Below are 26,629 nucleotides of genomic sequence, written 5' to 3' on the forward strand. Positions count from 1 at the left end.
CTTATTTTGACAAAGACTACTGAATATAGGACAGGGGCCATCATACCACTGTAAATTTTTGTTCATAACTCATGCCAGACCCTGGCGATATGTCCAGGGTGTCCCCTTCATTCAGCCTGCAAGTGGCCGGGATAGGCTCCGGCAGCCCAGTGACCCCAAAAGGGACAAACGGATTAGAAGATGAATGAATGAATGAACTCATGCCACAGATGCTTAATATAGGACAGGGGCCATCATACAAATGCAATTTTTATGTTCATAACTCATGCCACAGATGCTTATCTCGGTGAACCCATATTCTGTTCTTCCTTTATTTCAGAATGCTGACCTGTAACTCAGGATGAGAATTTTATTGACAAACAAGCACAATGTAATTGATGACATTGTTGCGATGGCACATTAACTATTGATATTACTCTTAAATGTAGAATATATTTACAATCTTGTTAATATTGGACAGAGGGTTAAGGTATATAAGATATTCTTGAAATATTTTTAAGATTTACATAATTTTATAACTGGAATTTAAAAGTTGACATAAAACACACCTTTGAATTAAACATATTGTTTTAAGTGATATGGTAAACAGCAAATACTTGTACAGCGCTTTTCTACCTTCCTCGAAGGTCAAAAGCGCTTTACAGTCACAGTCCCATTCACCCATTCACACACACGTTCACACACTGGTGCCAACCTTCCACCAGAGGCAAGTTATATGTATACAGTACAGACACACCTCCCCATTCATTTGAATGAGAAGGTGTGTCCAAACGTTTGGTCTGTACTGTATATGTCATTAGCCATATGAAAATGAGCTTTTATGACTCCCCAACATCACTTAACAATGTACATTTGGTGTACCTCAAGTACAAAAACGTTTGGATACACGATCAAAATGGTCTATGTTAAAATATGCTTATTTGGCAACCCCCTAAACTGAATACTTGTTGACTTCAAACCTAAGATATAGAGAAAAAAATGAAAGTGCAGCTCTTCAAAAGGAGAGATGAAAGAGAACAGTGTATTAAAAAAAAGATCTAAAAATCACACACTTTTAATGTTTTTTTTAAAACTTTGTTTTGCAACAGCATTTGTGAAAATTATTCTTTATGTTTATTTATAGGCTATATATATAGAAAGAGAGTGAAAAAGCAGTGGAAAGTAGAGTGCTTCAAATATGTCTGTAATGTTGTTTACTAGAAGAATTGGCTGGCATTTACAGAAACAGGACACCAGTCCTCCTAAACTCTGTCTACAAATTAGGAATGAGCAGTGCTGTGTGTGTGTGTGTGTGTGTGTGTGCGTGTTGGTGTGTGCGTGTGTGTGTGTGTGTGTGTGGGGGGGGGGGGGGGGGTCATGTTTTGCAGCTGCCTGTCTAATTTATTTGATGACCATCTACATTTTCAGATAGGGACAGAGTAGACTGCATAACCAAAATAGGACAGTGTCAGCAAGTGTTGTTTCATGTTTCAGGGGTATAAAATGATGACAGATGATCTTCCACAGCATTTGCAAGGGTCTGTGAGCCCTCGTAGTTGGCCCATTTCTTCAGTAATGTGTTGACCTCGTTTTAAACACGACTTTATATCTTCTTGTATTCCATGGCAGATGCAGTCCTGTAACAACTTCATGAATTTGAGGTCTTTAGTGCCTGAAAAGTAAGTGTTTAAAGACTTTATGTGACCCTAAATTGTTTTTTTTTTTGGTGCAGTTTGTCCTGTAGTAAAATTGTTGCCTGCTGACAGCTCTGAAATGTTTTTCACCTTGGGAGATGTAATGTGGCATGCTTAGTTAATTGTGACACAGCGTGACACAAAAACCTCTTTAAAATATCTGCCTCATCTGTTGTAACTCTAACAGTTTATTTGAATGTTAAATAAAAAATTGCAGGCTACACTTTAAAAAAAACATTAATTAACAAAAGTCTTTACTGTTGGCTTGCACATTATTCCAACCTAAAATAAGTATCTTGCCAAAATATGCTGTTTGGGAAATTGTTAACAATATATTCTGAAAATACTTTTGTCTTTTGTTCACAGGAAACTATCCCAGGGTATTTTCTCCACAGTTTTTAAATTTTTGGGAACTGGTCTAATGGATAGAAAAACGTGTGGAAAACATCTGATACATTCCTGATTTATATTTCCTATTTTACTGATTAAAACTTGTTAAGGTAAATGTCTCTGTGTATTGTTTTGATTAAAATCACATATGTCTGAGATAAACTGTTGATTTTTGTGATGCTACATTAAATATAAGTGTCTGATTAAAGCAGATACAACCAGCAGCATGAGAAGTAAAATTGTAAACATTTTCATGCAGACATTTTTATATTACCGTAAATGATTTCAGATGCAAGGTGTGGCTGAAAAGAGAACAATACTTACATAAATACAGTGTAATATACATGTTGACTACATTTAATAGGTTCATACTGTAGAGAAGCACACCAATTGTTTAATAAATGAAAATGGTCCAAGATATGAGGTGTGAAACAGTTTCAGCCAAAAAGGTTTTGCCGAAGTTGATAATTTTTGTCCAGAGGGGACCTTGTCCTGAAGCTGGAAGTCATGTGTTTTTTTTAGTAAAGAATATAACCTTAACCAAAGTTCTATTTTCTTTTTTTTTTTTAGAAAGAAAAGAATTTAAAATTCACGAACAAACCAACAACATGAGGCAGAAAGAATTTTTAGTCAGCTGTTTATTAAAAGACAATATTTGAGGACAAATCAAAAGTTGTTTCATATTTTTTGACCTCTGCCAAAGTGTTCCAAACAGATGATGTCTCTCACTTAAAAAGAATTAACCTAATTATTAAGTAACTATGTAAAATCTCAAAGTTTAATAAATTAAATTACATTTTACATAATTGTGATGTACAAGTGAGCCATGATATAAAACCTTTGTTAATAACAACAAATTACCTTTCCAGTGTCGCAGCTCTTGACCCTCAGCTTGTTGACTAAGCAAGGTCAGCCTGGTCCTGAGCTTCTTCCAGCTCATGCTGGATCTTTCTGAGCCTGGACATGTGGGTGTTGGCCTGCTCTGCCTGTGTAGTTTAAACAAACAAAATATTAACCTTAATATTATGTCTCATTCTACAACTTAAGTTTGTGCCTGTATCAATCCTTCAAATGGGTTAAAACAGTATTTAACTTACAGCCTCCTCAGCCTGTCTCTTATAACCCTTGACTTTAAGCTGCAGCTCGTCCACCAGAGCATGAATGCATAAATATAAGAGTTACATCAACATTTATCTTTCCCTATAAATTTATACAGATGATATCTTCATAAATATTTGAATAACATAAAACAATGTTTGGACGAAAACTAGTCAATACACTTATTACCATATAACGTATTATACTTCTTCCACTTTCGGCTTCTCCCATCAGGGGTCGCCACAGCGAACGAGTCGCATGGTAAATTTTGGCAATGTTTTTACGCCGGATGCCCTTCCTGACGCAACCTTCTCAAGCCGGGCTTGGAACCGGCAGAGGTAGAGAAGGGAACAGGGAGGAGCCTGGAGTCGAACCCGGGTTTCACGGACGGAAGGTGCCGCCAACCAGCACGAGCTAAACTGGCTCATATATAACGTATTATACTAAATTCTACAAACTATAGTAATTTTTTAAATTTTTCATCAGACTGCTGCTTGTCATTTTCCAGATCCATTATGGATTCCTGGGCTAGTTTCAGATCTTCTAGCTTCCTCTTGGCTCTCTCAAGATCCATGCGGAGCTTCTTCTTTTGCTCCAATGAACCTTCAAGCTGTCAGATACAAATATTTCATTCTTATACAATTTCCACAACGTTGTCATTTGGGGAAAATTTAAAAAAAGTGTTTTTTTTCTTACATCATCCACTTGCTGCTCCAGCTTGGTCTTGGCTTTGGTCAGAGTGTTGACTTTGTCTTCCTCTGCTTGGAGATCATCCAGTGTTTGTTGATGGGCCTCTTGGAGGGCTTTCTTCTCCTTGGTCAGCTTTGCAATGGACTCATCTTGAGAAGCCATTTCCTCAGTCAGGTTTTTCACCTTAGAGTACCATAAAAGGTCAAATTTTATAATTTGAATTTATATAAAATTGGTACATTAGTTTGACATTAACCTTGTTTTCAGTGGCATGTTTCTCCTTCTCCACTTTAGCCAGGGTGAGCTCCAAGTCATCAATGTCCTTCTTCAGTTCAGAACATTCATCCTCCAGCTTCCTCTTCTTAGCAGTCAGCTCAGCATTGATTTCCTCTTCATCCTCCAGTCTCACAGTGGTCTCTTTGAGTTTGGCCTCCAGCTGGATTTTACTCTTAATGAGTCCCTCACACCTTTCCTCAGCATCGGAGAGATTCTTAACTTCCTAGGGCTACAGACAAGTGAAGTGCATGTTTCTATAACAACAGTAAAAAGCATTAATGGTTCTTTTGGATTTCTTTAACTATGTTTAGAATCCTGCAAACACACAACTACTTCTAACTCACAGCAGACACTTGAAGGTACAGATTATTCTTCTCTTGAAGCAGAGAAACCATTTTCTCCTCCAGTTCCTTCTTCTTGGCCAAAGCAGCAGCCAGATCTGTTTTCATCTTCTCATAGTTTCCTTTCATCTCCTGCAGCTCCTTCTCAGTCTCAGCGCTTTGCAGAAGAGGCTTGATCTTGAAGTAGAGTTTGAGCCATGGCCAGTTCTTCACATTCATGAATGAACGGATGTTGTATTGGATGGTGAGGATAGATTCTCTGTTTGCACAAATACACTTTGTACGTTATAATACAAATGTTTTCTGTTATAGACTTGTCATTACATATAAAAACATTATCCTCAAATGATTTACCTTCTCTCCGTCATCTTAACATACTCCTTCCTCATAACGTATCCTCTGCAGAGAGCCTGAGTCATGGACACCAGTGAAGACAGTTTCTCATCTCTCATCTCCTCAAGTGTACCCAGCAGACCAGCTTTGAAATTGACATCGGACAATAAATTTAGTAAATCTGCAAATGAATTGCTCGTTTTATTTCCAAAATTAGCTTGTTAATAACATTTCTTTAAATGATACCTGAGTGTATCCAAACTTGTACTGACTGTGGTCAACATCAATGGAGCCAAGCAGCTTCTCTGAAGCTTTCTTGTTGTCCATGAACTGTCCCTCAGGGATGACAGCAGCATTCAATACTTTGTATCTAAACAATAAAATACATTTTTTTTCTTTTTTGTTTATACTGTTCAGTCATTTACACTGATTCCCTTTTACAAAAATCCAGGTTTTACCTCTACTTGAAGTCACCATAGAGGATTCTGCCAGGAAAACCCTTTGTGCAGATTCTGATGCCCTCCAGCACACCATTACACCTCAGCTGGTGGAGGACCAAGAAGTTCTCCATAAGACCTGAAAAAAAGAATGGATTGAGTTCACAATAAATGTAATGAAATCACAAAATAATTATGTCAAACATTAGCACTGTAGCTTTTTAACCTTGAGTCTTTGATTCGTTTGGAATCAGGCAACGCACAAAGTGGGGATGAGTGCTCTTCAAGTTTGTCATCAGTTTGGCCAAGTTCTCCTGTGGGTCCATATTAAGACATAACAGGTCTTTTTTTTCACCAATACCCTTCCTTCCAAGAAATACAAGTGGAATAGGCTGCAAAGACCCATGACCAGCAAAAAACAAGATTAAAAAATGAACAGACTGAAAAACCCAGTGAAAGATAAAAAGTGTTAAAAGCAACAGTGCAAAGACTGATTGTAACAATTTTCACTTGAATAGCTTTGGAGCAGTATCATTTAGGGTAATCCCCCCCCCCCCCTACACACACACACACACACACACACACACACACACATTTCACTCACATTTAAAAACAGTCAAGTAACCTGTTAAAATACAGCCGACATATTTTAAGAAATAAAATAAGTCCTCTTATTCGGATCCATGCGAATTTTAAAATATTACAAACTGCTTGCAATTTTCCAGGATTGTAAAATTTTGACAAATGACAGGTCTATGTCTATCTATTAGAGTGTCGGCAAACTTGACAGCCAAGTTTACTCCGAATGCTCCAGTAAAGCTGCTGCCTGAACTCCTTTCCACCTGTTTGTGTGTGTCTTAGTTTGCACTGTCAGCTATTTTAGTTGGTGGCTTAGCAGGGATTTGACAATTCACAACAATTAATTAAAATGGCTGCTGTCAGCTTGTTATTATAAAAAAAGATTCCAAAGTCTTCTAACTTGAACTTCAGTGGTATTGTTTTTGTGTAGATCAAAAATACATAAAAAATTTAGTTTTTTTATGTTTATCCTGAGGTTTTGAACTAATGGTGAAAATGGAAAAACTGAACTAAATATTTGGAAACCAATTAAGAAGTAAATAATGAAAAGAAGAACTTAGATTATGATAAAATGCAAACTTTATTCACATTTTATGGAAAATCTGTTCAACAGCTGTTTCATGTTTCAGAAATACTGTTACAATGTTCCATCTGGATCTTCTCCCTTATTCTGCACTTTCAGACTGTGAAGAAAAATCACAAAAATTACCAGTCACACATGAAGTTGAATTAGATGTTAATGCTAAAAGGTTAAACAACAAAGAATGTGCAGATTATATACAGGTGAAAAATCAATGTTTTGGAGGGTTTGTATTGCATAATGCATTATCATTTACCTTTCCAGCATCACGACTCTTGACTCTCAGCTTGTTAACCTGGGACTCTGCAATGTCAGCACGTTCTTGAGCTTCCTCCAGTTCATGCTGGACTTTTCTGAGCTTTGACATATGTGTGTTGGCCTGCTCCTCCTGTGTAAAATTACATTAAAATAATTTTTTTTATGTCTGTCACTGCAAAATTGTCATTCTTTAAAAACTATTTTACTTACAGCTTCCTCAGCCTGTCTTTTGTAAGCCTTGACTTTGAGCTGCAGCTTGTCAACCAGATCCTGAAGCCTGGCCACATTCTTCTTGTCCTCCTCAGTCTGGGTAAATAAATAAAAATAAAACAGATACTTACACACAAAATCCTTTTTTAGTTGTTAGAGGTAAAATTATGTATGTACCTGATAAGTGAGCTCCTTCACTCTCCTCTCATATTTGCGAACTCCTTTGATTGCATCAGCTCCACGTCTCTGCTCAGATTCAACTTCACTCTCCAGCTCACGCACCTGTGTAAAAATAATGAAACAAATGTTTTGCTTTTATTTAGGGTACAATCCTTTTTACAGTTTACTTAACACAAATGCAAAGCATATTAATCTCATACCCTCGACTCCAGTTTCTGGAGCTGCTTCTTTCCACCCTTCATAGCCAGGTTCTCAGCTTCATCCAGACGGTGCTGCAGGTCCTTCACTGTGACCTCCAGGTTCTTCTTCATCCTCTCCAGATGAGAGCTGGTGTCCTGCTCCTTCTTTAGCTCCTCAGACATCATGGCAGCCTGAATTAAATGTCATTTTAAATTATAGATTGAAGGGAGCATAAACAAGACCTGTGCAAATCTATATCAATGTATTATGAGAAACAATGAAGAACCTACATCAGTAATGGCCTTCTTGGCTTTCTCCTCTGCATTTCTTGCTTCTTGAATAGCATCATCCACTTCACCCTGAACCTGGACAAGATCAGACTCCAACTTCTTCTTGGTGTTCAGAAGACTGGTGTTCTGAAAAGAGGAATTGATAACAGAGTTTAGTGATTCTCTAGTTGATGACAGCTTTTAACTGTTTCGTGAAATATCAACCTGGGAGTGAAGCAGTCCGACACGTTCACTGGCATCGACCAGCTCCTGTTCAGCCACTTTACGTCCTCTCTCTGTCTGTTCCAGAGCGGCTCTCAGCTCCTCAATCTCAGCCAACATCAGACCATTCCTGCGCTCCACCATGGCAACCTGTTCCTTCATGTCTTCTTGTGCTCTCAGAGCATCATCAAGGTGCAGTTGGGCATCCTGAAAACAACAATAAAGGTTAGAGAGACACAACTCCTTTTCTATTTTATGAACATTTGAATGCACTTAAAGTGTCTTCAAACTCACCTTGAGTTGTCCCTGAACATTCCTGAGTTGTTTCTGGGCCTCAGCAGCCTGCCTGTTGGCATGGCTGAGCTGAATCTCCATCTCATTCAGGTCTCCCTCCATCTTCTTCTTGACTCTCAGGGCATCATTTCTGCTCCTGACCTCAGCATCAAGAGTACTCTGCATGGAGTCAATCACTCTCTGGCTGTTCCTCTTGATCTGTTCCAACTCCTCGTCCTTCTCTGCCAGCTTCCTGTCGATCTCACCTTTGACCTGGTTGAGCTCAAGCTGAACTCTGAGAATCTTTGATTCCTCATGTTCTAGAGTGCCCTTAATAATTTCAAACAGACATCAAAATAAGTCATTTCCAATAATCATATCAGGCAGTTAACCAAAATGTGTGCTGGCATTTTAGTGGTTGTCAGTACTCAGATGAAGACGTTTTACCTCAGCTTCCTCCAAAGCTGTCTGAATTTCACTCTTTTCAGTCTCCACAGTCTTTTTGGCTTTCTCCAGCTCATGGATGCTCTTTCCAGTCTCACCAATCTGTTCCGTCAGGTCTGAGATCTCCTCTACAAAGAAAAAGGTGAATAAAGCAGAAAGTTCATCTATTTTTAGAGCTTCAGATGAAGTCCACTTTATGTTAAAAGTTCCCTTGTAGCCACATCTCCATGTATGGGTTTTTTAGGGGACTACATACGCTGCAGGTTCTTGTTCTCCCTCTTCATGGTCTCCAGCTGATCCAGGGCCTCCTCGTAGGAGTTCTTCATCTTGAACAGTTCTGTGCTGAGAGAGCGAGCCTCTTTTTGAGCTCCTTCAAGCTCTGCCTGGCTCTCCTCATACTTCTGCTTCCATTCTGCCAGGACCTACAGGTTATCCATTGGTTGCAGGTTTGTTACTAAAGTAAGTGTATCTTCCTAACATGTTTTATTTTTTTTTAACTGTCAGATGAACATGGTACCTTGTCAAAGTTTCTCTGTTTCTTGTCCAGGTTTGCAGCAAGAGAATTAGCTCTCTCCACATCAATCATGAGGTCCTCCACTTCACCCTGCAGCCTCTGCTTGGTCTTCTCCAGAGAGGCACACTTGGAGTTCACAGCCTCAATGGACTCCTCAGCCTCCTGCAGGCGCTGGGCAAGCTTTTTCCTGCAGCAAATGGATGGTGTGAATGTTTTAAAAGAAGCGAGAGACAGAATAGTTTGATGAAATGATGAACTGCTTTGACTAACTTGGACTCCTCCAGTTCCTCAGTGCGCTGGATGGCATCAGTTTCATATTTGGTTCTCCACTGAGCCACCTCACTGTTGGCCTTGGACATTCCTCTCTGCAGCTCAGCCTTGGCCTCCTGCTCCTCCTCAAACTGCTCTCTGAGCAGATCACAGTCATGGCGGGCTGATTGAACACCATGAGCCAGAGCGTTCTTGGCCTGACAGAATCAAAGACATTAGATCCAAGTAGTGGTCTCACCAGTCACACCATTCTGTAAAACACCATAACTAAGAATATAAACAGTAGTTGAAGATTCCCATGCCTTCACTTCCTCCTCCACAAGTCTTTTAAGCTCCTCAATCTGCTGAGTGAAGGCCTGTTTGCCTCTGGTCAGCTGAGAAACTAGAGCTTCTTTTTCTTCAAGCTGGCGAGCAAATTCACCTAGAAATTTAAAAGTAAAAGAGGTTAGGTTAATTGAAATTCTCCAAAAAGGGACTTTTTTTCTGTTACAAGTGACTGACCATTCTCTGTCTGAAGTCTTGCCCTCTGTGCATTCAGGTCATTCAGTTGCCGAACGTTTTCATCATTTTTGGCCTTGAGCTCACTCAGCTGGTCCTCAAGAGTTCTGCACATTTTCTCCAAGTTGCCCTTAAAAAATGACATGTTTAATTTAGAAATTATATGTTGACAAAGAACATTTAAAAGACTGAACAAAGAAAAACCTTTGATTTAGCAACACCCTCCATGTTGCTGCTGAGATCATCAATCTCCATCTTGTACTCGCTCTTCTCCTTCTCCAGCTTCTGCTTGACACGCTGCAGGTTGTCGATCTGTTCTCCCAGCTCTGCAACGCTGTCGGCCTGCTTCTTGCGGAGAGCTGCTGCAGTAGCTTCATGCTGCAGAGTGGACTCTTCAAGATCTCTCCTCAGCTTCTGGAACTCAGCTTCCCGCTTCTTGTTCATCTCAATCTGAGCAGCTGTTGCCCCTCCAGCTTCTTCAAGCCTCTCACTGATCTCCTCAAGCTCTCTGGAGAGATCAGCTCTCTGCTTCTCTACTTTGGCCCGAGCAGCTCTCTCAGCCTCAATCTCCTCTTCCAGCTCCTCAATACGAGCCTAAAATAAAAGTCCACACGAATATTTTCAAGGTGTCTTTCAAAATACCTTTTGACAATTTCAAAGATAAAAGCACACATAGAGATATATATTTATATTTATAAAATTACCTGAAGTTCCTTAATCTTCTTTTGAAGCTGAGCACCAAGGGATTGTTCATCCTCAATCTTGCTAAGAAGCTGACTGATTTCAAAGTCCTTCCTGTTTACAAAGTGATTAAAAAGTAGAAATACATATTTAAAATCTAAATACACAGCAGATTTAATCAAACAATGTTTCTTAGAAACAAATTGTGTTTGGTTATATCAAAAATCAGGTATATCAACAATTTTGTATGTCCCTATAAGATTATTCAAATTAATTTTTATAAATATTAAAAGAACAAATAACAATGTTTGGACGGACAAAAGTCACACTTATACACCTATTACCATGTAACCTATGATACTCAATTCTACAAACTATCATACTTCTTGATCTTTTCATCAGACTGCTGCTTGTCATTTTCCAGATCCATTATGGATTCCTGGGCTAGTTTCAGATCTCCTTCCAGCTTCCTCTTGGCTCTCTCAAGATCCATGCGGAGCTTCTTCTCTTGCTCCAATGAACCTTCAAGCTGTCAGATAAAAATATTTCATTGTTAAATAACTTCTTCAGATCATCTATTTCTGTCTAATTTGAAAAAAACAGAAGTGGTTTTTTTTTTCTTACATCATCCACTTGCTGTTCCAGCTTGGTCTTGGATTTGGTCAGAGTGTTGACTTTGTCTTCCTCTGCCTGGAGATCATCCAGTGTTTGTTGATGGGCCTCTTGGAGGGCTTTCTTCTCCTTGGTCAGCTTTGCAATGGACTCATCTTGAGAAGCCATTTCCTCAGTCAGGTTTTTCACCTTTGTTTACCATAAAAGGTTAAAATTTATATTTTTAATATATATATAAAATTACAAAATATTTGTTTTTTCTCTATACATTAGTTTGACATTAACCTTGTTTTCAGTGGCATGTTTCTCCTTCTCCACTTTAGCCAGGGTGAGCTCCAAGTCATCAATGTCCTTCTTCAGTTCAGAACATTCATCCTCCAGCTTCCTCTTCTTAGCAGTCAGCTCAGCATTGATTTCCTCTTCATCCTCCAGTCTCTCAGTGGTCTCTTTGAGTTTGGCCTCCAGCTGGATTTTACTCTTAATGAGTCCCTCACACCTTTCCTCAGCATCGGAGAGATTCTCAGTTTCCTGTAGTTTAAACAAATTCAACAGCTAACAGTCTGCAATTTATTGTGGTCGTTAAAAACAAAATATGGTTTAATGCAATTTTAGTTGTTACCAATGTCCTCCTAAATGGACACAATAGAAAAATGAAAGCATTTTTATTTATTTATGTAAATGTTTTACTTATAATTTCATCTACACTTTCAACAGATTAATGACATTAATGTTTTAGCTAATTTTCCTTTCATGTCTGCAGCTACTTCTAACTTACAGCAGCTACTTGAAGCTGCAGATCATTCTTTTCCTGCATCAGAGAAACCATTTTCTCCTCCAGTTCCTTCTTCTTGGCCAAAGCAGCAGCCAGGTCTGTTTTCATCTTCTCATAGTTTCCTTTCATCTCCTGCAGCTCCTTCTCAGTCTCAGCGCTTTGCAGAAGAGGCTTGATCTTGAAGTAGAGTTTGAGCCATGGCCAGTTCTTCACATTCATGAATGAACGGACGTTGTACTGGATGGTGTAGATAGACTCTCTGTTTGCACAAATACACAGTGTACATTATAATACAAACATTTTCCGCTGTAAACTTGCCATTAAATACGTTTGAAAAAAATCTCAATTAGTTTACCTCCTCTCCATCATCTTAACAAACTCCTTCCTCATAACGTATCCTCTGCAGAGAGCCTGAGTCATGGTCACCAGTGAAGCCAGTTTCTCATCTCTCATCTCCTCAAGTGTACCCAGCAGACCAGCTTTGAAGAACACCTGAGATTGACATCGGACAATAAATTCAGTAAGTGTGCACATGAATTACTCATTGTAATTGCAATATTAGCTTGTTAACAACATTTCTTTAAATGATACCTTAGTGTGTCCAAACTTGTACTGACTGTGGTCAACATCAATGGAGCCAAGCAGCTTCTCTGAAGCTTTCTTGTTGTCAATGAACTGTCCCTCAGGGATGACACTGGCATTCAAAACTTTGTATCTGCAGGACAAAGGTAGATTTGTTTAGTCATTTACACTGATTCCCTTTTACATAAATCCAGGTTTTACCTCTGCTTGAAGTCACCATAGAGGATTCTGCCAGGAAAACCCTTTGTGCAGATTCTGATGCCCTCCAGCACACCATTACACCTCAGCTGGTGGATGACCAAGAAGTTCTCCATCAGACCTGAAAAAAAAGAATGCATTAAGTTCACAATAAATTTACTGAAATCTCAAAATAATTAGGTCAAACATTAGCACTGTAGGGTTCTAACCTGGAGTCTTTGATTCATTTGGAATCAGGCAACGCACAAAGTGGGGATGAGTGCTCCTCAAGTTTGTCATCAGTTTGGCCAAGTTCTCCTGCGGGTCCATATTAGGACATAAGAGGTCTTTTTTTCCCCACTGCTATATTGTTTCAAATAAAATATTTCGGAAGACTTACCCTGAAAAGAGCAGACACAGTCTGGAAAGAGCCACCCTTCTTCTTACCACCCTTCTTGGCACCACCAGCGTCTGTTAAAAAAAACAAAGATCTGAATGAAAAATGGCAGAACTGTGTTTGTGTTTAATCTTGTCTTGCATGAATGTGTTAAGGTAATCAGAGAAGAGCAGGCTGAATACCCACACTTTTTGGGTGACAACATTACGCAAGTCATTTAAAAATAATTGCTAATTTGGGAGGAAATGAAACAAACTTGACTTGATAATTGTATCACATTTTCTTTTTTTCCTCATAGTGTGATATATTAAGCATGAAATTAATGAATTAGTTTTTAACTTATATGGCCCCTCTGAACTTCAATACCTTTCAAACATTAACATAGACAACATAAATCACATGTTCATACAATATTTTGTGAAAAATAAAAATAAAACTTATATCTCAGTTTTAAGACAAAAGTATTTACATAAAGCAATTACGCATTATTTTGATCACTATTCCTCGAACATTTGCAAGTTTTTATGTGGTGACTTCCATTCTTACCTTCAGCTCCTGCATGGGCTGCATAGAGGTAGCACAGCAGTTTGTTTGAAGACTTCTGGTAGAGCTGCACCACTGAGTCGTTCAGTGGGTCCTTGTTTTTGTCCAGCCAGCCAGTGATGTTGTAATCCACTGTTCCAGCATAGTGAACCATGGCAAAGTGAGCTTCAGCTTTTCCCTTTCCAGGTTTAGGCTTCTCAAAAGCCTTGTTCTTGCCGAGATGCTGGTCATACAGCTTGTTCTTAAAAGTTGTATCAGAAGCCTTGGGGAACATGCACTCCTCTTCAAGGATGGAGAAGATGCCCATTGGCTTGGAAGAAGTAATATTTCATGTTAAAATAGCTGAACACCTCCCCTTCAACTTTGTTGATCTAAAAACACAAGTAATTATATGGTTCATCACCTTCTCAATAAGCTCAATGCAGGCAGCCAAGTCCATGCCAAAGTCAATGAACTCCCATTCAATGCCTTCTTTCTTGTACTCCTCTTGCTCCAGGACAAACATAGTGTGGTTGAAAAACTGTTGCAGTTTCTCATTGGTGTAGTTGATGCAGAGCTGCTCCAAGCTGTTGTACTGTAAGTAAATGTAGGGGAACATTTCAATCAGCTTGAATTCTTGCATTTTTTAAAATCTTCTCAGCTGCAACTCACATCAAAGATCTCAAATCCAGCAATGTCCAGCACACCAATGAAGAACTGTCTTGGCTGCTTTGTGTCCAACATCTCGTTGATGCGGATGACCATCCACAAGAACATTTTCTCATAGACAGACTTGCACAGAGCACTGACAGAATTGTTGACCTGGAAAATAAAGAGTTTATTTGAACATTCAATATGAGCTGTATTTAATGTCAATGGCCACGTTATATTCTCAATTTTACCTGTGGGACAGTCTGACCTTTGGTGACCATCTCATTTCCAACCTTGACTCTTGGGTAGCACAGAGCTTTCAGCATGTCAGCTGAGTTTAGGCCCATCAGGTAGGCAATTTTATCAGGCACTGAAGAAAAGAGAAATAAATGCGTTAACAAATAAAAAAAACATTTTATCTTTGACACTATGAGAACTGTGGTAATTTGGCAGTTACCCTCAGTGCCGTCAGGTTCTGCCTGCTCCTCTCGCTGCTTCTGCTTAAACTTCATGTTACCATGATGCATCACAGCACCAGTCAGCTTGTAGATGCCTAACTTTTCCTCACCGTTAAAGCCCAAAATATCAATGGCAGTCTGCATTGCAGATCACAAGTACAAATTAATGTATCTTGTCTTCTCTCTCGATTTTTCAAAATATAATTTAAGAAAAAGTATAAAGTATTTGTTTTACATCAGTTGCAATGAACTCTTCAACATCATTGATGCTCTTGACAGTGATTTCACCCATGCTGATCAATGGGAAGTCATAGGGGTTGGTGGTGATAAGAAGAGCCTCTAAAAGAGAAAAATCAATGTTTACGGGTTTATAAGATAAATGTTGAGTTTCCATATATTCAAATTTTATAATCTCATACCGAGGAGCTCAGGTTTGTGGCCCGTCATCAGCTGGTAGAAGATATGGTAGCTCCTCTCAGCAGACAACTGGTAAGTGACACGAGACTTCTCCAACAGATCTGCAATCAACCAGTTAAAAGAAAGTTAGTATTTCTGAAATACAATTTAGCTACAGAAGTACATGTTAAAGACCAATAGAGGCTGTTTTCATGCCACTTGTTTGGCTCTTAACTTACAAGTTTCAATATCAGCTGAAGCCAGTTTTCCACTGGAACCAAAGTGAATCCTGATGAATTTACCCTGAACAACATAATGATAAACATTATTGCATGTAAGAAGAAAGTGACTCATATTCTCAAACCATTAGATTGATTCAAACACTTACAAAACGGGAGGAGTTGTCATTCCTCACAGTCTTGGCATTACCATAGGCCTCCAGCAGAGGGTTGGCAGCAACAATCTGGTCCTCAAGCGAGCCCTGCAAGGAAACAGTATATTTTTACATTACATGCATATGCAATCACATTACAGCAATCTCAGACCAATTCAGTGACTTTACCTGAATTTTTCCAGAGCTTTGCTGCTCCTTCTTTCCACCAAGAGCAGCAATTGTTGCAAAGTACTGGATGACACGCTTGGTGTTGACAGTCTTTCCTGCACCAGATTCTCCACTGGGGTACACATTTCACATTTTATGCCTTTAGGGTAAGTTTCCTCAAGTTGAAAAATATTTTGTATTCAAATTTGTCTAATACTCACGTAATCAGGATAGACTGGTTCTCACGATCTAAACAAGCAAACATCCAAGGGTTACATAAGTTTCCCCATAACATAACAAACATAAACTTGTTATTATGTTTGAAAATTCAGGGTTACCTGTGAGCATAAATTGATAGGCATTGTCAGAGATGGAAAAGATATGGGGCGGAGCCTCAATCCTCTTCTTTCCTCTGTATCCTGACACACATTGAGCATCATACACAGGAAGCCACTTGTATGGATTCACGACCACGCAGAACAACCCAGAATAGGTCTATAAGAGAAAAAAAACATTGTTTTGTTTTTTCTAAAATGGAAAATTGCAATTGCAACTGAAAATTAAAGTAAAACCAAATAAACTAAAACTCACATAGATCATCCATGATGCATAACGCTCTTTGAGGTTAAACAGCACAGAGGGCTCATTAAGGTGGGTCATCATGGCCATGTCCTCCATCTTATCAAACTTTGGAGGGTTTCTGGGATGGATATCATCCTCTTTCACAGTGACAGTCTGTAGAATAATAGTTTAAGTTGTATTTTCAAAAGATTTCACATAATATCACATCATGAAAGCCCTTTCATATTAAAGAAGTGATAAACTAAGTTGAGCCACATTATAAAGTTAATATGATCTCCTTTTTTCTTTTTCTTACCTTCCCTCCTTCAGTCTCCACAGTGGCTTTGCCACCCTCCCTTTTGATTAGTTTACACTTGAGATACATCTCATCTGGATCAACAACGAAAAAAGCCGTTTTGGCATCAAATGGTGACGTCTGGGCCTCAATCCTCTCCCTTTCTGGCTTCCGGAGGTAGATGGCCGCCGGGCCATACTGCTCCATTTCAGCATCCGTACTCATGATGGCACTTTTAGTGGGGCCTACAGATTAGGAAAAAATATTCTTTGAGATCTTTTTCACAGCAGGAAAAAAACAAAGATCCGTCTGATATAGTGTACCTCAGCAGATGGAAACCCTTGGTATGATGAGTATCAGGATATCAAAATGCTGCAAAACAAGTAAGAAAAAGTTCATTTTTAAATTTTTGAAGTTTTTTCCTAAATTTTTCAGCATATAACATGATTACTTAAATTGTAAATTGCAAAATAAACACCTTTCAAAACCAAAATTGTTACCTCTCAATGCTAACATTTATACAATATGATTAAAAAATTACAAGTTTTAGTTTGAAAACAATTCTTTTTTTAAAAAAAACAACCAGATGATGTCATATCGTATAGAATTACAGAAAAATTGGAGAGTTTATTGCACTGACCTGTCTGAATTGCCTTTCAATTAGAGCACATGCCCCATGACTGCCGTTCTTATATACTGCATCTCTGCTTTATCAGCAAAAGCCCCCCACTAGATTTGGTCATGCAAGCTTGACACCTTGCTGCTTGATATCAAAGGAGTCAAAAATAAACAAATATTTCTGCTTCATGTTTCATGTTTCATGATATAATAAATACACATAAGTGCATATTTATTTCAAGAATATTTAATTAACAATACAATAACACTGTCACAGCTTTTTACAGATGTATTAAAATGATTGGATTTCAGTTTTTGAATAATTTAGAAGTTAAAAAAAAATCAGAAATCTCCCATGATTTTGATCAATCGTATAAAAAAAGTTTAAAATTATATATTTATTTGTTTAATAAAAAAGACATTATTGTTGTTAAGTCTCACCTTTTTTGTTTTAGATTAAAAATACCCCTCCATTGTTAAGTACCTTTATGATGTGAATCCTTTTTGGGAAAAAATGTTTAAAGATTCTTTTTCTATGTCCTCCTAATTTTAATACAACAGGAAAAAAATAAAGTTTTAGATTCAGAGAAGGATTGGGAGACCAGTGGTGTTTAGTTACTGGACATAAAAGGTCATGACATCTATAATAATATTCCAGTTGGTCTTTCCATTTGCACTGGATAAGTATTGCATGTCCATGTGTAATGAGATTAATGCAGAATTGGCAGCTGACAGTTCACACCCAGCAAAAAATGACAAAATAATTTGTGACAGTTAAAGACAAAGTAATAAACTGTGTCTAATTGTTTTTTTCTCATTTCTAGTGAGCAGGTAACCTGGGAAAAAGTCAAGAATTGTCTATGGTTGCCAAGTTCAGTGTGGACTGGTCTTATAATTCTCTTTCTGGCAGGTAACGATGATGGTGTTACTGTGCTAGAAATAAATCCACCTTTAGAAGAGAGCGCTGAGTCATGTTTGTCATCGAGAGAACTGTTTATTTATAGAACAGATTTAGAAATTTTGTTAACCCATTGCCTAACTTTACTGAGGCTTGTAATATGAGTTTTAAATATAAAAAAATATTTCTTATCTTTAAGAATAGAATACTTTATCTTTGTTTTTCTCAGAAATCCAGAATTTGTTGTAATCTTAATCTAGGTCTAAGTAGAAATGTTAGCACAGACTGTAACACTTAAATTACGACCAAAAGGACAACATGATAGAACCATTTTATTACTGCGAAACTGTCTTGCAAATATTGCTTTAAAAGGCTTTTTGTTTTAGAAAAAAATGCACCACAAGTAAAAAACATTTTTGATCGTGATGTTTTTATTCTCATGAGTTTTGGGGTTGAAGCACAAATCAAAACCAAACGGCTGACCTTAAATCAATGATACTTTGGTCGAATGTCAGTTGTGTAAAATATTTACGTCCTGCTTTTTATTAAATGTTTTTGTTGTGGTTAGCTAGGGAGGGTAAACGCAGGAGCAGGAAGACTCTAACACATCCAGACGTTTTCAAAGATTCAATCAAATGCCAAGCATAAGCGACAGCATACAAGATGCTCCAACACCAAACACAGAATGAACAGTCCTTCAAATAAGGAAGCTAGATCAGATAAGTGGAGGCAGCTGTGACCAATTCGGGAGAGGCCACAGCCAACCAGCAAAGAAACAGGACCTAGCAGCAACACTAGGGGGCAACCCATCACATGACCCCTCTAACAAAATCTGGCTCCTAGACATGTGAGGTTGGTCAGAGTGGTCCCGGCGGTAGCGTTCGATGCAGCTTCCCCTTTTTCAGCGGCACATCGGGCGAAGAGAGACACACTCTGTCTCTCACCCTGTATTCAGGAGCAGCTGACTGATGACGGTATGACACAGCAGTGAATCTCTCCTGATTTTGTAGAAGCTGGTGTCGATATCTGCTCCATGTATGCCAACAATGGCTCACAAATGCAGCGGGACCAGAGGTAGAAGGTGATTGTTCCTGATGGGGAAAAAGGGGTGCCTGATAACTGCAGGCTGCTTGAACAGGGGAATATCACGAAGAATTTTGGAGGGTGTAATGTGAATATACAGCCCAGGGCAGAGAAGACCAAGTTCTTGCATAATTCTCTCCAAAAGGTGGCAACAAAATGCAGTCCTCGATCCAAAGTTATGTTTTGTGGAAGGCCATGTTAACAAAACACATGCTTAGTGACTGAAACAGCCAACTGTTTGGCTGATGCAAAGGCACAGCATCAACCAGTTTGGAAAACCTATCTACAATGGATAGGATAACAGTGTTACCTTCTGAGATGGGTAACCCAGTTAAGAGTTCTATCAGAGAATTCCACCGAAGAGAAGGTCCGAAGAGAAGAGGTAGAGGTTGTAGGTATCCAGCGGGTGGCTTTCTGGATACCTTCACACTTGGACACACAGGGCACGAGGACAAAAAAGCCCTAACGTCAGAGGACATGATGGGCTACCAAAACGTTTGAGCCACTATCAACGCAGTCCTCACCACTCCAGGATGGCAAGCTAACAGAGAAGAGTGACCCCACTTGAAAACTGCAGGACAAAGAGAGGGAGGAACAAACAGGCAGTCAGAAGGACATCCTACAAGAATGGTAGTCACATCAGGAACAGAAGCTTTGACCATGCAATGCAAGGCCCATCAAGAAGCTCCCAGCACAAGATAAGGAGGAACAATGGTGGCAGCTGCAGTAGAATCAGATTCGTCCTCTCACTGAAACTGGTGTGAAAGAGCGCCCGGCTTGAAATCTTTACTGCCCGGCCAGTAGGAGAGGGAGAAATTGAACCTGTCGAAAAACAGGGCCCATCTGGCCTGGTGTGGGTTAAGGCTTTTGGCTGTTTGAATGTATTCCAGCTTTTAATGATTATTCCAAATCATAAATGCTTAGTTAGCCCCCTCCAACCAGTGACGCCACTCCTCCAAGGCTAATTTTACTGCCAACAGCTTTCTGTTTCCTATGTTGTAGTTTCTCTCAGCAGGAGTGATCTTGCAGGATGAACTTTATTGTCAGACGCTCTCTGACACAAAACTGCCCCCACTCCAGACTCAGACGCATCCACCTCCACAGTGAAATGTTTGGAGAAAATGTCTTTCCAGATCGGTAAACGCCTTATTTGCTCCCTCATCCCAGACAAAACGTACCTTAGCCAAGGTGAGTCTGTAAAAAGCCTTGCATGAAATGCCTGTGGAAATTTGCAAACCCCAGGATGCGCTTTAACTGTTAACATCCAGAAGGGACAGGCCAAGCGAGAACGGCTTTAACCTTGACCATTTGCATAGTCCCAGGGGTAATCACATGGGCAAGAAACTTGGTCTGAGTGGCAAATGTTTTAAAAGATGTATGAATGAACTCATGCCACATATGCTTAATATAGGACAGGGGCCTATATTATCTGTGTACTCTTTATTCTGTTCATCCTCCATTTCAGAATGCTGAAATATAACTCAGGATGAGAATTTTATTGACAAACAAGCACAATGTAAATGAATACATTGTTGTGATGGTACATTAAATATAGACATTACTCTTAAATGTAGAATATATTTACACTCTTGTTAATATTGGACAGAGGGATAAGGTATATAAGGTATTCTTGAAACATTTTTAAGATTTAAAACACATCTTTCAATAAAACAATGCTTTCTGTGAAATGGTAAATGGTAGACAGCAAATAATTGTAAATTGTATAGGGCTTTTCTACCTTTCTTGAAGGCTGAAAGCGCTTTACAGTCACAGTCCCATTCACCCATTCACACACGTTCACACACTGATTGTGGCTCTGCTGCTGCCGAACACTGCCGCCAACCTTCCACCAGAGGCAAGTTATATATATGTCATTAACCATATGAAAATAATATTTTATGACTCCCCAACATCTCCTAATGATGTATATTTGGTGTAAGTACAAAAACTTTTGGATACATGATCAAAATAGTCTACATTAAAATATGCATATTTGGCTACCCTCCAAACTGAATACTTGTTGACTCCAAAGCTAAGATATAGAGTAAAATATGAAAGTGCAGCTCTTTAAAATAATAGGTGAAATAGTAAAGTCTGTCAAAAAAAGAGCTAAAAATCATAGATTTTTAATTGTTTTCTTTAAAAATTAGTTTTGCAACAACATTTGTAATTTTTATATTTTGTAAACTAATATACTTTATATAAATATGTAAACTATATGTATATATACATATATATATGGATATAGAAAGAGAGAGAAAAAGTAGTGGAAAGTAGTCCTTCAAATATGTCTGTAATGTTGTTTACTAGAAGAATTGGCTTGCATTTACAGAAACAAGACACCAGTCCTCTTAACCTTCTGAGCAGGAATAAGCAGTGCTGTGGGGGAGATATCATGTTATGCAGCTGCCTGTTGAATTTATTTGATGACCATCTACATTTTTCAGACTGGGGCAGGGTAGACTCCATAATCAAAAATAGGACAGTATCAGCAAGTGTTTTTTTTGTATCAGGAATATAAAATGATGACGGATGATCTTCCACAGCATATGAAAGGGGTCTGTGAGCCCTCGTAGTTGGCTCATTTTTGTTGACTCAGTTTTTAACACAACTCTACATCTTTTTTTACTTCATAGCAGATGCAGTCCTGTAACAACTTCATGAATTTGAGGTCTTTAGTGCCTGAAAAGTAAGTGTTTGAAGACTTTAAGTGACCCTACATTGTTTTGTTGTTTTTTGGTGCAGTTTGTCTTGTAGTAAAATTGTTGCCTGCTGACAGCTCTGAAATGATTTTCACCTTGGGAGATGGAATGTGGCGTGCTCAGTTAACTGTGACACAGCATGACACACAAACTTGTTTAAAATATTTGCCTCACCTGTAGTAACTTTAACTGTTTACATAGATGTTAAATGAAAAACTGCCTGCTAATCTCTTTTAAAAAACATTATGACAACTTAAATTAAGGATCTTGGTCAAATCTGCAGTTTGGAAAATTGTAAACAATATATTTTAATGACATTTTCATCTTTTTTCCTCAGAAACTATCCCAGGGTATTTCTCCAAAGTTTTAGAATTTTTTGGGAACTGGTCTAATGGAAGGAAAAACGTGTGGAAAACATCTGTCACATTCCTGATTCTTATTTGCTATTATACTGAATAAAACTTGTTGAGGAAAACATCTCTGTCTTTTTTTTAATTACATATTTCTGGGTTCAAATGTTGATTTTTGTGATGCAACATTAAATATACATGTCTGGTAAAGCAGTCACTAAACCAGTATGATAAGTAAAATTGCAAAGATTTTCATGCAGACATTACTTTATTAAATTATTTAAGATGCAATGTGTGACTAAAATACATACATAAATGCAGCGTATTATAATCTACATGTTGACTAAATTTAATAAGTTTTAATGTTTATAGGCACACCAGTTATCTCTTCTTCTTCCTCTTTCAGCTTCTCCCATCAGGGGTCGCCACAGCGAACAAGTCGCATGGTAAACTTGGCAAAGTTTTATGCCGGATGCCCTTCCTGACGCAACCTTCTCAAACCGGGCTTGGAACCAGCACAGGGGTAGAGAAGGGAACAGGGAGCAGGCCGGAGTCGAACCCTAGTTTCACGGACGGAAGGTGCCGCAAACCAGTACGAGCTAAACCGGCTCCTGGCACACCAGTTATCTAATAATTGATAATAGTCAACTATCAGGCAGCAACATGTCCGGATGGGGCGGTAAAAATTTCTTAAGGGATTATTAAAGACTCCATCCATCCATCCATCCATCCATTCATCCATCCATCCATCCATCCAAGATATTAGGTGTGAAATTGTTTCAGCCAAATAATTTGTGCAGGAGTCGATTTTTGTCAAGGGGGAGCTGGAAGCTAGCTGGAAGTCGGGTTTTTTAATGAAAAAACATAATCTTGACTAAAGTTCTATTTTTTTTTAAGAAACAGAATGTTTAAAATTCATAAAAAAAACAACAAAATGATTCAAAAATAACTTTTAGTTACCTGTTTATTAGAAAGACAATGTTTGAGGACAAATCAATAGTTGGTTCATATTTTATGACCAGTGGTGGTTCTGGATGAAATGACGCCCTGGGCGAGCCACACCAGTTGCTCCCCTGGGTGCTCCCCAATCACGACACAGAAATGAACAATTGCTTATTATGGTTACTTTATTGTTCAAATATTTACAAATGAAAATGATCAAAAGTGCAACTAGGTGCTTGTAAATTCCTACAACTTGTAGGACTTTTCTGTTCTAAAAGTAACAATAACTCTTTTAAGGATAACATCACGCATGTTTAATTGAGGTTAAAAAAGAAGTCATTATAAGATTAAAAAAACACAATATACAACTAGTCCAACTTAAAGCTTGAAGCCCATTGAGAAAACTTTAGTTGGAATATTGGGTTATATAAATAAAATTGAATTGACTTGAAGATTCACAATCCACTTAAATCCTTAAACAATCCACACAACTGGGCCAGTAAGGGTATTACACATCTTAAACATAATTTTTATTTCAGTGGTCTAATCCCATTTTCCTATTTTATCCAGGAATACAACAATTTAGTAGACCTTTTCTTTTTTTTCTGTGTTGTGTATTTTCTTTTTGTATCAGAGTGGGACTTTGTTTTTTTTATCTTTGTGTTTGTTTATCTGTTAACTTTCAGGTGTGATGCTGGAAAAGGTGTGGCTCCCACTGGACCCAAACTGATGGAAGCAGCCTTTAAAAGCACCATGTGGACCTCCAGCCTGTGAGAAGGGAGCTTTGCTGCAACCTGTCTCCCCTGCAAGGTGGTGCTCTTCCTCACATGTTTTGTAGTTTGTGTTGCACTGTGTAATTGTTGTAGTTTTGTGTTCAGGCCCACTCTGAGTAATCTTTTGTTTGTAGTTATGTTTAAGAGAAGCTATGGGGGGAACTGTCATTTTCTTTCACGTATGTTTTATTCTGTTTATGTTAGTCTTGGGAGGTTAGTGTTTTGTCAGTGATTTTCCTTCTTTTTTTTACAGGTTAGGTTTCATATTTCAGTTAGGTGGGGTTTTGTTTGTGATTTTGGCCTTGGTTTATCCTGAGGCCTTTTTCCTTCACCTTTTAGTTATTGTTCTTCAGTATTTATTATTGATTATGCTCCTCTAGGTCCCTCTAGATATAAAAAGTGGCATAATAACACCCCTTAAACACTTTCAAGAAGAAATTACCCAAACTCTATCTACCTTCTTGGGCTGCTTCATCTCATTATCACCCTCACTGGAGATCTATTAGGAGACCTTTTAGAACTATCACTATTGAAAGTTGAACAGTCTAAGAATATAATTATTCTTGTTGTAGCAATAACCATTGCAAAAAAATAAATAAATAAAAATAAATAAATAAAAAACTATCTTTATGAACTGGAAATCAAAAAAACACCACAAACTTGTCTATATTTAAAAACTTGTTTCTTGAATACATTTGTTTAGCCAATTTATTACCTTCTTCCACTGGTATGACTGAACTACAATCTGTCATTTAGGAACGGCTTGTCTCTTAACTTTGTGCTTGTAAGGATTGTATGCGCGCCACCGCCCCTGCACTGTCCTTTGGTGCGGGCCGTGCCCTCCTGTCCTTTTTTATTCCTATGCCGGTTCCAGGTGGGCAGTGAGGGGGGGGGGACTGTCTCAGCCTCTCTGGTATTGGGTGTGTTGACCTTGCTCTCCCGTTTCTCCCCCGACTCTCTCTACTGTACCCCATTCATGTCATCTGATTAGGGTCTGAATATGGCATCTGATGGTTGGGGGTAACTACTCGATATTTTTTGTAATAATGACAAGATGATTTTTAATTCTATTGTTGGTTTTATGCTTGACTTTTCTATTATCCTATACTTTCCTTTCTATCTATATGAATCTCTATTAATGTATCCCTCGATTTGTATAGCTATCAGAATGCATGATTGTCGGTTCAAGATTGTGTGTATATAATCGAATGGAATTCTCTCTCTTGTTGTCTTATTCTCACATGCACATGCATACACACCCACACACACAGAAACTTTTCCTCTTTTCCCCCTTTTTTCTTGCGTTTGTGATGGTTGTTATCTTTGTTTATCAGATCTGTTTGTCCAGTGTATTTTCTTTTGTTGTTGTTGTCTCACTTAAATAAAAATTTGGGGGGAAATGAACAAATAGTTTCTAATAAAAAATATTTTGGAATACATACTCAGAAGACAGCAGACACAGTCTGGAAGTCCAAAAACATAGGTTAGATAGTGACTCTGAATTGTTCCTTTGGTTAGTTCAATAAAGTTCATAGTGTCTGTATTATTACTGGCTTTTTAGTTTTTTTCTATTAGTAGACACAGTTGTGTTTTTTTCACATACCTGACATGTTTTGACTGATGTCTTCCGTCTTTATCAGAGTCGTCATCAGATGGTAGTGATTTGACGTATATAAAAGCAGATGATTGTGACCGATGCGGAGTCACCTGTCAAACTTTGACAGGTGAATCCGCCCCTTGATGTCCGTTTTCTACTGGAGGATGTTACTCCATGTTTGAGAGATCAGGAAGGCCCCCTCATCCCGGTTCATGGTGTTTGGGCTCGCTTTTGGATCTCCACCGCCTCCATGATCCATCTGTGTGGAGGACTTTGGGCTTTTCCCAGTCCACAATATGGTTTTCTTGTTTGCAGTGGTCCGTTATGACTGATTTCATGTTTTCTTGAGCTGCCTGTTGTCGTCTTGCTCTTGTTAGTCTTTTCTTTGTTTCCTTTTTGCACTCTTTTTGATGTTCAGTTTTTCTTGTGATGAAGGTGCGTTCTGTTTCTCCGATGTATGTTGTGTTGCAGGTGTGACATGGTATTTCGTAGATGACGTTGCATTCATTGTTTTGTTCAATCTTGTCTTTTGGCTGTACCAGTAGTAGCCTGAGTTTTTTATAATATTTGACAAGGGTGCTGATATAATGTTTTTTCATGGCCCTTTGGATGCATTCTGTTACTCCTCTGATGTATGGTAGTCTGACCATTCCTTTATTTTCTGTCTTCTTTGTCTATTTTTTCTTCTCTGTTTCCTTGTATTTCCTCTGTGTGGTCAAATAAGGTTCTTACAACAGATATCTTGTGAGTGGTAGGGTGTTCTGATATCCATGATAAATATTGGTCAGTATGAGTTGGTTTCCTGCATACTTTGATTTTTATATCCCTATTTCCTGTGTGAGTGATGTTTATATCCAAGAAATTGATGGAGTTGTCCTTTTCCTCTTCATGTGTGAATTGGATCTGTCCCGTGTCGTCCATGGTGTTAAAGTTGTCTGTGATCTGCTGTGTGTGTCCATTTTTGATATTTCCAGAACGTTATCAACGTAGCGTTTCCATTGGTTTGGCTGGCAGTGCTCAAGTGCAGATGTTAGTGCGTTCTTCTCCAGATATTCCATGAAGAAGCTGGACATTGTGGCTGACCCACTGTCAGCCATAATGGTCATACACACACACACACTCAGACAAAAAAAACGTATTATCAGTGGTTATTTTTAGCTTCCTCATGTACCAGACTGGATAAAATTTATTAATTTCACTCATATTTAAAAAATGTCAAGTAATCTGTTAAAATACAGCCGTCATGTTTTGAGAAGTAAAATAAAGTCCACTTATTCGGATCCATGCGAATTTTAAAATATTAGAA

General features: G+C 38.4%; 2 protein-coding genes and 4 long non-coding RNA genes across 6 annotated transcripts; 3 read left to right on the forward strand and 3 right to left on the reverse strand.

The window, feature by feature from the left end:
• The first annotated feature begins 1,508 nt into the window (after positions 1 to 1,508).
• On the forward strand, positions 1,509 to 2,178 carry LOC105354541 (uncharacterized). The gene is made up of 2 exons (XR_909137.4): positions 1,509 to 1,658; positions 2,040 to 2,178. It is a non-coding gene; the product is annotated as an uncharacterized LOC105354541 (long non-coding RNA).
• Positions 2,179 to 2,880: 702 nt separating this feature from the next.
• LOC144994306 (uncharacterized) lies at positions 2,881 to 4,970 on the reverse strand. Its single transcript, XM_078951675.1, has 5 exons — positions 4,823 to 4,970; positions 4,472 to 4,727; positions 4,108 to 4,350; positions 3,858 to 4,034; positions 2,881 to 3,049 (listed from the first exon to the last, which is right to left on the reverse strand). Exons 1-5 carry the CDS (start codon positions 4,918 to 4,920, stop codon positions 2,963 to 2,965), a joined length of 861 nt encoding a protein of 286 aa, XP_078807801.1. The 5' UTR covers positions 4,921 to 4,970; the 3' UTR covers positions 2,881 to 2,962.
• A 179-nt stretch (positions 4,971 to 5,149) lies between these two features.
• Positions 5,150 to 5,579, reverse strand: LOC144994307 (uncharacterized). The gene is made up of 3 exons (XR_013657774.1): positions 5,465 to 5,579; positions 5,260 to 5,377; positions 5,150 to 5,171 (listed from the first exon to the last, which is right to left on the reverse strand). It is a non-coding gene; the product is annotated as an uncharacterized LOC144994307 (long non-coding RNA).
• A 799-nt stretch (positions 5,580 to 6,378) lies between these two features.
• Positions 6,379 to 17,086, reverse strand: LOC110015468 (myosin heavy chain, fast skeletal muscle). Its single transcript, XM_023957479.2, has 41 exons — positions 17,001 to 17,086; positions 16,684 to 16,732; positions 16,382 to 16,605; positions 16,096 to 16,239; positions 15,843 to 15,999; positions 15,726 to 15,753; positions 15,526 to 15,637; positions 15,352 to 15,444; positions 15,203 to 15,266; positions 14,987 to 15,085; positions 14,803 to 14,906; positions 14,567 to 14,705; positions 14,361 to 14,479; positions 14,131 to 14,280; positions 13,883 to 14,053; positions 13,483 to 13,789; positions 12,940 to 13,010; positions 12,770 to 12,857; positions 12,564 to 12,681; positions 12,372 to 12,495; positions 12,136 to 12,272; positions 11,784 to 12,039; positions 11,294 to 11,536; positions 11,021 to 11,197; positions 10,780 to 10,925; positions 10,420 to 10,510; positions 9,920 to 10,309; positions 9,719 to 9,845; positions 9,520 to 9,638; positions 9,218 to 9,414; positions 8,951 to 9,134; positions 8,690 to 8,855; positions 8,437 to 8,561; positions 8,011 to 8,319; positions 7,720 to 7,923; positions 7,516 to 7,641; positions 7,246 to 7,416; positions 7,043 to 7,147; positions 6,866 to 6,961; positions 6,654 to 6,785; positions 6,379 to 6,500 (listed from the first exon to the last, which is right to left on the reverse strand). Exons 3-41 carry the CDS (start codon positions 16,583 to 16,585, stop codon positions 6,483 to 6,485), a joined length of 5,811 nt encoding a protein of 1,936 aa, XP_023813247.1. The 5' UTR covers positions 16,586 to 16,605; positions 16,684 to 16,732; positions 17,001 to 17,086; the 3' UTR covers positions 6,379 to 6,482.
• Positions 17,087 to 21,507: 4,421 nt separating this feature from the next.
• Positions 21,508 to 22,136, forward strand: LOC105357999 (uncharacterized). The gene is made up of 2 exons (XR_002873678.2): positions 21,508 to 21,648; positions 21,999 to 22,136. It is a non-coding gene; the product is annotated as an uncharacterized LOC105357999 (long non-coding RNA).
• A 281-nt stretch (positions 22,137 to 22,417) lies between these two features.
• Positions 22,418 to 25,272, forward strand: LOC110013941 (uncharacterized). The gene is made up of 2 exons (XR_002289108.3): positions 22,418 to 22,603; positions 23,640 to 25,272. It is a non-coding gene; the product is annotated as an uncharacterized LOC110013941 (long non-coding RNA).
• The last annotated feature ends 1,357 nt before the right edge of the window (positions 25,273 to 26,629 follow it).

This window comes from Oryzias latipes, chromosome 8 (assembly GCF_053564925.1).
Source record: "Oryzias latipes strain Hd-rR chromosome 8, Olatipes_Hd-rR_3.1".
NCBI classification, from domain to species: domain Eukaryota; kingdom Metazoa; phylum Chordata; class Actinopteri; order Beloniformes; family Adrianichthyidae; genus Oryzias; species Oryzias latipes.